This window comes from Phyllobates terribilis, unplaced genomic scaffold (assembly GCF_046119375.1).
Source record: "Phyllobates terribilis strain yellow unplaced genomic scaffold, ASM4611937v1 Scaffold_2__4_contigs__length_985480577, whole genome shotgun sequence".
NCBI lineage: Eukaryota > Metazoa > Chordata > Amphibia > Anura > Dendrobatidae > Phyllobates > Phyllobates terribilis.
This window is the reverse complement of record NW_027362762.1, coordinates 792,703,795-792,716,794: the sequence shown is the minus strand read 5'-3', so window position 1 is coordinate 792,716,794 and position 13,000 is coordinate 792,703,795. Positions and strand designations below refer to the sequence as shown.

The 13,000-nt window shown below is 37.4% G+C and overlaps 1 protein-coding gene across 1 annotated transcript; it reads right to left on the bottom strand.

Annotated features, from left to right (window-relative positions):
- Nucleotides 1–585: 585 nt before the first annotated feature.
- On the bottom strand, nt 586–12,375 carry ARX (aristaless related homeobox). Its single transcript, XM_073667406.1, has 5 exons — nt 11,939–12,375; nt 9,697–10,471; nt 8,056–8,101; nt 4,941–5,269; nt 586–1,742 (listed from the first exon to the last, which is right to left on the bottom strand). The coding sequence occupies exons 1-5, from the start codon at nt 12,123–12,125 to the stop codon at nt 1,502–1,504; spliced, it is 1,578 nt and encodes a 525-aa protein (XP_073523507.1). The 5' UTR covers nt 12,126–12,375; the 3' UTR covers nt 586–1,501.
- Nucleotides 12,376–13,000: the final 625 nt, after the last annotated feature.

Sequence of the window (13,000 nt, the reverse complement as noted above, 5' to 3'; positions counted from 1 at the left end):
TGAGTGGTCCTAGGAAAAATCCCAGTCCCTGATTTCATTGGAGATGTGTGTGCATGTATTTATGGGCGTGTTGTCACCTGTCCACTGGAATTAGGGATGAAACCAGCACATTTTATCCTTGAAATTGAGAGCCTAAGTGATTTATGTCATTGAGTGAGTTATGACATAACCTTTTAAAGTCAAAAGACAGGGCAGCAGGGTGGCTCAGCGGTTACTACTGCATCACTGAGATCCTAGGTTCAAATCCCACCAAGGACAACATCTGCAAGGAGTTTGTATGTTCTCCCCGTGTTTGCGTGGGTTTCCTCTGGGTTCTCCGGTTTCCTCCCACACTCCAAAGACATACTGATAGGGAATCTAGATTGTGAGCCCCAATGAGGACAGTGATGATAATGTCTGTAAAGCGCTGTGGAATTAATGACGCTATATCAGTGAGTAAAATAAAAGACACCTTGTGAAATAAATAATATCCCATAGAAGACACTCCTTACACTCACACAAATCAATCACAACAATATTTAAATGTATATACATGGAAAAGGCTTTGGGTTTAGTTAAACATATAGCTGCTTTTTTTTTGTCTCTTTTTATTCTGAGTGGCGCACTTCCCCAATGGAAAGTCTGGAAAATGATGACAAGAAGACAACATTACACAGGTACGGTAGCATTGATTTAAAGGTTTGGAAAGCTCTACAGTTAATAAGTTAAATAAAGGGTTTTTACATAAATATTTGTGCTAGGAACCGTGTGGTATCTACAACACAGATAGAATTCTACAGTTCGACAAACTTACAACACTACACTGAGTGCAATTCTTTTATAACATTTCAAATATACAAAGCTCTTTTTCCTTATTTTTTTTTTTATAACAATGTTATTATGTACAGAATCAGTAATCACAGTTTAGTGACTTCAACAGTCCATAAATCTGACAGTTCATTTCCCTTTGGTTTGGTATAAAAACAAAACAAAACAAACAAACAAAAAGAAAAAAGAAAGAACCTTGGTTGGTGCAAGCTAAAGAAAAGAATAGAATACAGATATACATCTCTTGTAAGTGCACTGACTAGATCATTCAGCTAAGAAGAGTTATGTATCAATGGCAAAGTTCTGCATAAACCAACAGCTCTGCCTCAGTAGAGGCACCCTGGCAGGGTCAGGGTTAATAATATGGTGGAGGGAATGTCCTAGAAACCCCCTCTTCCCAAAGCAAAAAAAAAAAAAACATTGTGTGAAGGAGGTGAAATAAAACTGGCTTAAGTTTGTTTGTTTTTTTCATTTGCTTAACTACAGCAATACTATGACGTCACAGAGAGCGCCAGTGACGTCATACAGTGCTAAGATTTCTGCTCTGGAGCTGCATAAAGTCGTACACTCTTTATTACTGTGAGACGAGGAGGCTCCATCACTCTTCTAGCACAGTCCTATAGTCTCTGGTCCTCGGCTGTGTTCCTTGCCCTCCATTTGGTCTTGCTTGGTGATATGGGGTGGGGGCCAGGGCTTAGCAGACCTCTTTCCCTGTGCTGTTCCCGGGGATGATGTTGAGCTGTGTGAGCTGTGCTGCATGCTCTTTAGCTTTCAGCCTGAGGGCTGCTATACTGGACGCCCTCCTGTCCGCTGCGGCTGTGGCTGGGTCTGATAAGCCGCTAGGTGGCACTGCGCTCTCCACCACAGGATTGGGCTGTCTGAGGAGAGCGGCAGCAGTGGAAGCACTAGTCAGGGGAGCCATGGTGGAGAAGAGCCTGCGGAGCAAAGGGGCAGCTTGGTCAGAGACAGTGTAAGAGTACACAATGGAACAAATGCAACAATACAACATAAAAAGATTATTATTACACAAAGTATCCAGATCAAATAAAATAATGTACACAACCTATGAAATGATCCTGACTCCTGGGGGGAATGAACCAAACCCTCCCTAGGCTCAAAATATAGGATTATTAGAACATCTCCGAAAATATTCCAATTGTCTTTTCCTTTTAATTCTTCACACAAGTTCAATCTTTTATGAAAAAGTCCACCACAATAGCAGATAAGATATGGTCATTATGTTCTTGTAATATATTCTGGGTTGTGGTTATAACATATATTAGATCATATAATCATTGTAGGGAGAGGAAAAGATGTACATATACAGGATAATCACAGCAAAGATACATTATATGGGGGGATTCCTAAATAGTGTGTGACTTCTTTGCAGGTGACTAGGGGTGCACACAGGATAACATTTTGGTAGAAATTTCTGTAACTCAAAAATGTATTTGATACATCTGATTGAGGTGGATTCTGTAACATATTTGGAATTTTCTGCAGCCAATTTGGAACAAGTTAATTAAAAAGAAACGGCTGGTCAGATCTTATAAGCCCCCATTTTAATGTTGATGGACACATTATTAAATCATATATCTTTGCTTTTGGAATTGTATTTAAAACTACATCCAGTTTTAGTAAGTTTCTTGTGATCTCTTACATTAAATCCATATCCAATTAATCAGCAGATAAAATAATACTTGGTTCCTAATATCAGACATTAATAATTGTTATAAAGGAATTATTTGCACCCCATCAAAAATATTCTGTGTCTAATATTTTTTTGTGCAATCATCCAAAGACTTTAAGATCAATGTTCCTTTAAGACTCCAGGTTAGGAGCTCAACTGCTTCTCAACACTGGTGGCCTTTCTCTAGCTGGAAGTAATACTTATATATTTTTTTGCCTTTAGCTGAATGTCAAATCCCCATCAGCGACCTGGCATCCCGGCTGAATGACAGAAGAGCAATTATACTTTGTTATAGATGTTTTACTGCTCTCCCCACAGAAGCCACCAAAATACAGGTGACAGGCCCAGGAGACAGGGAGATTTATAGACTCTCCATTAGCCAGGCTTGTGATCATCAGCTTCCTTGCTGTGATATTTGAAGACTCTTGGCTTTGCTACTGAGAGATACGATCTTGTGCGGAGCTGAGCAATGACAGGAGCAGAAGACACTTACACTGCACTATTACCAATGAGAAGAAACAGAGAAAGAGGGGCATATGTGTCACTCCATGACAGATAAATGGCTCAAGGATGTCCTAAAATACTGTGGGGAAAAAAAACATGTCACATGTTTATCAAAATAGCAGAATATAACCCTTATATACAAAGGGCTCTAAGGGAATATGGAACTGGACATTTCCAAAATAAAGGAATGTAGCACTAGAACCTCAATATTCTTCATAAGGATTTACAAATCACACCAATTGTAAAATAAATAAATAAAACATAAGCTATCATTTTAATTAAAATGTATTACTTTGTGATCACTTGTTGACATTTTGCAGAGATCACCATGTTAGGGGACATTACAACCAAATATTGGGGTACACACGTTCCTATACATGACCTTCACTGTCCCCATTACCCCATACTGTATGTTGGCCTATGGAAACTGTCAAATAATCAACTTTCACAGAAAGACAACTAGATGAGCCATGGCCTGGTAGATAGCATTCTTTTAAGCAACAACTAGAAGGATTTTTCCTCCTCTGCCACCTTATGAAATGACTATACCATATCAATAAATCAACTAATTGGGGTCCAAGTGTGTAATTTCCCCCCATTTTCTGAGAATGATCCTCTATTCGCTGTAATGTATGTGAAGCAAGGACATGAGTAACTTTATTCCTGCTGGTTGTGCTATAGGGATACTAAACCTCAAGTCTTCTCTGTGTATATACTACAGATGAATGCAACAATCTAAAGAGTAGATGATTGTAGTGTCATTTAATAGGATTACTGACATAGACTCAGAACCATCTATTTCTCTCTTCTAATTTTTTTTTCTATTTTTTTTCTATTCTGGATACCTTGGCCCCAAGTCAGGTGATTGTTGATCTCTGGTTACTTCTGTCACAAGTAAAATTCTTATATATTTATAATTTATTGTGGCCTTCATTCATTATTGTGTAAACCTTGGGCAGGTTTACATTGTGTTTTTGTTGTTTTATGGATATTTCTTTCTATCTATCTATCTATCTGTCTATCTATCCATTCATGTAAAAGAATATAAAAAGAGAGGCAGCACTCCAGAATAAATGTTAATAGAGTGTGCAGGTTATTCATTCCAGCGACAACGTTTGGCTCACAGAACCTGTTCCAAGCCATGTGAACTGTGAACAAGGTTGCCAGTGGGCTGAATAATGTCCACACTTTATTTACATTTATTCTGGAGTGCTGCCTATCTTTTTATATTTCGTATACCAGAACCAATGGACATAGTTTGGAGGCCTGGTATCCACTAGATGCAATTGTAGTGCTGTTCTATTATTTTATTGTGTGGATATTTATCTATCTATCTATCTATCTATCTATCTATCTATCTATCTATCTATCTATCCTTCTATCTATATCTATCTATTATCTATCTATCCTTCTATCATCTATCTATCCTTCTATTATCTATCTATCTATCTATCTATTTATCTATCTATCTATCTATCTATCTATCTATCTATCTATCTTACCAAAAATAAGGAATGGAGACAGCACACCAAAAAAGTATGGCAAAAGAATTGTGGTTTATTAGTCCATAGTGGCAGGCAACGTTTTTGGTTCTAAAGTGTGAACCTTCCTCAAGCTTAAAATGTTGCCTGCCACTATGGGCTTAAAAACCACACTTCTTTTGCCATACTTTTTTGGTGGGCTGCCTCCATTCCTTATGGTTTGGTACTTGCCAGGGAGGCTCTGTTTTTCCTTTTACATCTATCGATCTACCCATGTAGGCACCATACATATATGACTTGCCTGAGACACGTGGTATAGGTTATTGAGAAACAATGATAATTTAAAAAAAAAAAAAACAGAAAAAAACAAAGAGGATTACGTCATCCTGCGTTCATTGCGTCATCTAATGCAATCCAATGACGTGGCAGTGACAAGTATGACAGTGGTTAGTATTTACCTGCCGAATGCGGGGCTGATGAAGGCTGGGTGTCGGAACACAGCTGCCCCCAGGAAAGTGCTGAGTCCTAGTGGGGTACCGCCGGGAGGTAATGCTGTGGATCCTGGTGGGGGAGGTAGACTGGGGAAGGCAGCAGCAGCGGCGGCGGCAGCGGCAGTCCAGGCAGAGTCCAAGGCATGGTGGTGAGGAGGGAACGGGCTGGCATCTAGGTAGGGGCTCAGCGGGTGACTGGCAGACAGAGGGCCTGGGAAGGGCAAACCTGGGGCATGGGTCTGGGCACCTGCCTTCTCCCTTTTTCTCCATTTGGCTCTTCGGTTTTGAAACCAAACCTGATATAGACAAGATCAGCTCCATTATAAAATGATAGATCCCTCTCCTAGGACTTCTAGGTTTACAAATTATATCTATTCTGTAACTACATCTGAAAGATTGAATTTATATAAAGAGTGTGTGTATAGTGTGTGTATACTGTGTGTGTAGTGTATGTATGCGTGTGTATTGTGTGTATACTGTGAGTGTATATTTAAGTCTGTATAGTGTGTGACGTGTGCAAATGTGTGTATACCGTGTGTATATGTGTGTACACAGTGTGTATGTATGTATGTATGTATAAGTATAGTGTATATGAGAGTGTGATGTGTGTTATTACAACAGTTTACTGTGCTAAATTGCTGTAATAATACAAAATTCATCTCTTCTTTCTATATATGGAGCACATACAGCGCTTATGCAAAATGTAAAATACACTTTGCTATTACCCTGGAGAGCACCTTATTTATGTAAAGTGATGGCAGATATAATACTATTGCCAGTAATGAACTGGTGCTGTAGTGAACTGGCCGCAGGACAGCAGAAGCATTGTACAGTACAGTAGAATATAATGGCCGCAGTAGTATATTACAGTACAGTACTATATAATGACTGCAAGAGTTATTTCTTACTAAGAATCCAGGCAGCTTGATTAATAAGAGCCGTGTGTGCTGCAGGTGATTGCCCAGACACAGACTGTCATCAGATAGCTGCTACTGCCTGCACTGTACACTAATAGTACTACCTATAGGCACTGATGAGGAGCCAGCACTAAGTGTAGTATTCGTAGTATTCGCATCCATACTAATTCCCAATCAAGCGTAATATCCTACCACGATATATTACTGCTATTAAACATTAATGTAAGAACACAGAAGATAATTGTAGACTAATATATATATATATATATATATATATATATATATATATATATATTAGATATTTTATAGATTATATAGATATATATGTGTGTGTGTGTCGCAGATGCATATAATATGCTTTAACAATTGCTGCGAGTTGTCACTATATGATCACTATTATTCCGTATATAATGGATACATGCAGTCAGGGAAGTGATAAATACTGCGCCTCCTGAGAGTGATGGGTCCTGCATATGACAGGAGCACTGGTAGCAGGAAGGCGATCACCTATTAAACCTGCTCATAAAATCCTCATTACCGCCCTATAAATACTACACAGTGTACTATCCTCCGCAATATGTGTCATAAATGATCAGCTCATGTGTCTGTGTGTACACAGAGCGGCAATATTGCACTCATCCACTATGAAATCACTGCTACGTCTCTAATATCAGAGAGATCATATATAGTATTCTACTCATTTCTAGCAGCTCACGAGTGCTACTTCTTCTAATATATATTCTTCTCTCTCTCTAATATTATTATATATTATTTATATTATATATATAAATATACACACTAAATTATTATGCAGAATATATAAATTAGACTGGGGATATATAAATTAGCTTTTCGTATTTTATCTTTAATATTTCAATACAACCAAAATTAAGATTATATATTTTTAATAAAAAAAAAAAGACAAGTATCTAATAACCCGACTTAAATTTTCTGTGTAAATATAAACAATAAATATATATTGAATATAATACACAGTAAATTACAGATACATATAGTGTATTATAATTTATTACATACAGCATGTGTATAGATAGATAGATAGATAGATATTATACACACATACTTCGTGTCAGTTTGGCATTTAATTACGAGCATGCATCTAAGCTTATATTAACCAGTTAACATCCATGTCTTATATGTATTAACATCCTCTATAGTCATATTTCGTGAATCTCTAGTTTTATTTCAATTGACTCTCCCACGACTGTCCCCCAAGTGTTAGATCCACTGACTTTACTGTCAAATCCTTGTTTGACAATGGAGAAATGTGTCAACAAAAAGAGGGGGCCCAATCACCCCCCACCTAATGCTAGAAACTGTTGTGTATTAAATGAGCCATATGGAATTTATGATGCTTTATCAGCGCCTGATTGTAACAGTAAAGTGATTTGCTCGGAGACATCTGCTTAGTGTTGGCAATCAGGGCATCCCAATGTTTATCGTCTCTGTGGTTATGAGCCCTGGCTCAGGATATGGAGAGCAAACACCTCTAATAGCATTGCACTCACTCCCAGGGCAGCCATTAGATCAATGCTATCACAAAAATGGCAAATCAAATAGCATTAGCCAGCTCCTTGGGCAAATCAAACAGCCCTCTGCCATGAAATAGCCCTGTTTGCTCTAGCACTAAGTGTGCTTTTATAGAGCCCGATTGGAGGCTTCGTCACAGCCAAATACCTGCCTAGAGCTCAGCACAGTTGTCTATAACAACCAGGGCTTCATTCAGAGCTCCCAACTTATCCAGCCACCAACTTATTCCACACCACTCATGCCCCCTGCCCCCCTCCACCTACCCCAAGCATCGTGTACGGGCAGTGCAGTGTTCTGCAGGGGCTTCATCCCCAGTGGCCTTCACACTTATCAGAGGTGGAATGTAATAATTGCACGTTGTTTGATTAATTAATTCCTGGACTCAAGGGAGATTGATTTGTTTTCAGTGTAGCATTTAGTCCGTGATTGCAGGCAGCAGTGACATTGGGGCTTCTATAAATAGGCTGCAAAGGGCATACATGAGTGCTGGGGAAACTGAAGATCACATAGATAGATAGATAGATAGATAGATAGATAGATAGATAGATAGATAGATAGATAGAACCCTATATTGTGTATAAAAAGACAGACCATAACACCATATCAGCACCGACCTGTACTCTGGCTTCAGTCAGGTCCAGGCGCATGGCTAGCTCCTCTCTTTATAAAAACAAAAGTGAACAAAACATAATATCAATTAATAGGGCTTTACTTAAAACAATAACAGACAAAGCCATCTTTATGCTAATAATCAATAAATCAATGACACTACTGTTACTGCTACTAATATTAACAATAAACAGTAATAATGAACCACAAATAAGTGTGAAGTTAGGAAGTATAAGTAAAAAAAAATAATAAAAAATTATATATATATATATATATATATATATATATATATATATATATATATATATATATTTATTTATTTTCAAAAAAAGATAGAGGCAGCACACCAAAAAGGTCAACTATGAAATATTTTTATTGACCCATGCCAAAAAGTGGCGACTTTATATATATAAAATTTCATTAATTATATCTACTATTCTGCTCTCCTAAGTATTAGATGCGTGCATTTGAAACATGCAGAATTACTTACGAACTTTAATTTAAGATGTGCATTTAAGTAGAAATATATAATTGCTTAATTGATTCATAATGTATATAAGTGTTTAAATATATATATACGAATTTATCCACGTATAGAACTATGATTTAGTCAAGGTGGGTGCACATAATATTTGTATTCTTCCATCTGCTTTAAAAAAAAACAGGAAAATAATGCTATGGTAAATATAGCAACTTTTCATCAATTTATATATATATATATATGTATATATATATATATATATATATATATATATATAATATGTGTTGTATATGTGTAAACATTATTGTATATAACATTAAATTACATATATTCTGTTTAGCCTTATCCGCAAAGAATGGGAAGAATCTCTGTCATCGACCCCGCTAATTTCCATGGTTCAGTACCGAGGCAAAATGCTCCAGTTTTCGTTCAGTCAGGGCATTTATTTTTAAATAGATTATATATATATATATATATATATATATATATATATATATATATATATATATTTTTTTTTTTTTTCACCATTTGTCCTACTATTCTGGTCAGTTGGCAACATACTTTACTTTAACTGAAAAAGATGTCTTATGAGCGCTTGTGTGTATTTTGAATATTTGTGTATGCGTCTTATAAATACTTGCGTGTATTATGAATATTTGTGTGTGTGTCTTATGAATACTTATGTGTAGATATCTACAAATTGCTTTAGCTTTTGTGTACAGCTGCTAGAATGCTGCCAGTGATCAGGTGTGGTTGTGAGAATCCTCCCGACACTTATCTGGATGTGGGGATCGCCTGCAGCCTGTCTGCACACAATGTAACTGATCTGTAGCATCGCTGACATGGCAGATATAAATACCTCGGCCGGTGCTGATAGTAACATCACTCTGCTCTGGGAATTACAACGATTACCGGCCGTGTGTGAGTCTGATAATAAAAATAGGAATAGCGGACATTTAAATGTCCTTGAGAAGCAGATCGGGGGTGGAATCATTATGTGATGATAAACTACAAGTCAGTTACATTATTACAGATTTTTTTTATAAATAAAAAAAATAAATAATTAGAATTAGTATCCCTGCGTTATTTAGGCTGATTTCTTAGATTTCTTATATATTAAACGATTTTATTCGTCCCTAAGCATTATAAAGCCTCATGAAGATACCTTGTAAAGACGTCCGGGTAGTGGGTCTTCTGGAAAGCCCTTTCTAGTTCTTCTAGCTGGTAACTGGTGAAGGTGGTTCTATACCTCCTCTGCTTCCTCTTTAGCATGCCCTCCTCTGAGTCACTACCTGCTGACAGACAAACACTGTCCTCACCATCTTTGCCATCAGCATCTGAAGTGTGAAGTAGGAGTTCCTCCTTAGGAGACATGTCTCCATCAGGTCCACATCCCGTCTGCTGCTGCTGTTGCTGCTGCTGGAATTGTGGGTGCTGCTCCTTCAGGAGTCCTCTGTTAGCATTGCTGCTGATGGTGTTATTACTATTGTGCTGCTTATTAGTTTCATCCTCTTCATCGTCATCGTCTTCATCTTCTTCATCTTCCTCATCCTCCTCTTCCTCCTCTGTTGGATTTTGGGATATCACTCCCAGTCTGTCCTGCAAAGAGGCACCTGTCTGGAGAGGTTGCTGTAGACCATCAGGACTACTCTGGTCTTCTCGCAACAGGGGGGCGCTGTTCTCTCTGTAGGACTTGCTACGACTGATGCTGACCTGTGGGGCCTGGCTGATCTTCAGGCTGTGGTTCTCCCAGCTGCTTTCTCCTGCACCCCCAAGTAGGAGTAGCCGATCAGGTTTATCCGATCTGGGCACTGCTGACCTGGCATCAGGCAGAGACTGAATGTGTATCCGCCCAGCTGCCCCCACAGGACCATAGAGCCTTCTCAGCTTTGGAGGTAGATGCAGCTCAGCCTCAAATGTAGAATTGTTCTTGGGAGAACCTTCAGGGGGGTATAAAAAGAGAGAAGATGTAGAAATTAATTTATTTCTATTGTATCATTCGCATATTACTTCTCAGATCTGTATATTATACTATAAGTACACGAGCAGGAACATAGGATGTGGTGTGAAAGTGACCATGAAGAACTAGGAGATGATCCCTCTGTTACTCCTCTGCTGTAAAGATAACAATTTAGCACTACACACCCACTATAGCACAGCCATTCTCCTGTGCACTAGATTGAATGGTGCAGTTAACATCACACATTCTGGTAATTGGATGCCTCTGGAAACGCTCTAATTACTGTCAACAAGGAATTTCAACACATGTACAAGTAGATTTCACCTCCAACCCTCCATATGTTTATTAAAGCCACAAGTGAGGGGATACAGTTACATGGGCACGTCGTTGAGAATAGAAGATAGCGGATCAGGGCTCCTGAGACGCGGAGGTGCCAAGGAGAAATTGGGTGGCAGATTGGAAGTTTTCTATCAGCCAGAACCATGGAGCAGAAGTGGCATTTTTCAGACTGCAAGATATCTATATGTTGAATAATAACTACATTGTGACATTGAAATGAACTGTCTTATATTACATTTTAGGTAAATATATTCTGTATGTATTATTGCAATTCTATTTTCTCTGCAAATTGTGTAGCGTGTACAATGCGGAAAGAAAACAATATTCCTTCAAAGAATGCAATAATACATGCAGAAGATTTATATCTAAAATTGATTTTTTAGTTTTCTATTTATTTGTCTATCAATCATTTGTTTATCCTAATGAAATGAGAAAAATGTGAATATATTTTCTTATCATATGGATACAATGTAGTGCAACAACATTACACGCACAGGTACACACACATACACACACACACACATATATATATATATACATACATTATACATATATATATTTACATATACACACATATACATTATACATATATATACATATAGACACATATATATATATAATTATGCATATATATACATATATGTAGCTATACATACATATATATATATACACATGTATTTCTACATACATATATACACCACATATATGTATATATATATATATATATATATATATATATATATATATACACACACACACACAAATGTATATAATAAAAAACTGTATTTATTGAATTCTTGTTGAAAAAGAAAGACTGCTTTTGTCTTTGTTTGAAAAAAAAATAAATGTAAATATTTTAGCCTAAAATATTTATTTAAAATAATTAAAAAAAATACACGTTTTAATAATAAAACAAATGAATATACATATATGTTCTGAAATCTATTGATCTAAGAATTTAAGAAAAAAAAAAAACATTTTTAAAGGTATTATTAAAAAATCATACCCTATAAGTCATTGTTATAGAGTTGACAGAGTTGTCTTCTGGTGCCAGCAAAAGCTGGGCACACAGGCCTGCACAGTATGTGAACCACATCGATTCCCTTACCTTCCAAACTTTTATCCTGGTCAGTCCTGGTAGTCAGGGATGGCAGAGTCTGGGTGCCAAGCAGCCTCATCTTGCAGGGGCTCCTCCTGCCCAAAATGCTATCTATGCAGTATGAGGAAAGCAGGGTGGGGGATTTACTTTTGCACTCCGGCCTCTCAGTTGCCTCTTCATGGTACTGGTTGCTCATGGTTGTGCTTTAGCGACTGATGGCCCCTCTTGCTCTTTGTGCTGCTGCTGTGGGGTGCAAGGCTGGCTGTCAGGGTGGTGGTTGTTGTTGCTGCTACTTGTACGATGAGAGTGTGTACAGGATCCCAGAAGCACATCAGTCCCCTGTCCCCCCTGTTCCTGATCAGGGCACCAGGCAGTAGTGTAGTGAAGTGCACAGCTCAGCTCCTGAGCCCTCTCCTCCACGTGTTACACAGAGCTACTGGATTGGCTCACACACACTCTGCTACTCTTCATACACAGATTAGCCAATGGCTGGCACCAAAGCCTGGACTGGAGCCCCTCATTACCATGGATTCATCTACTGCCAATACATTATTATAGACCAGGTTCAATGTTCTCACCCAAAGGGCACAGTGCTACGACGAGGAATGGTTGGACGCCTGATCTCTTACTTTGTATTTGTCATTTACTCACAATATCCTGCACATATAGTATACTGCTGTTCCAGTGTAAATCACAGAGACATAAGGTAACCAGAAATAGACACAATAGAAATATCGCACGACACTATGGCTTTACTAGTTGCATTTGTATTTTTTTTTCTTTAAATCAAATATCTTTATATCGTATGTACCTTTATTTTATTTATACCAAATATGTTATGCTATCAATTCAGAATCGTTATTACATAAGGATAAGATTTATTGTTTCATAATTGTAATAAGAAAATACACAATACATCATTAATACATTGCAGAAATATCAAACAATAAATAATAAACCGTAACAAAAGTCAACTTTCTGGTGATAATAAATCTATATGTATTGTGGAATGTGATATATATATATATATATATATATATATATATATATATACATATATATATATATAAA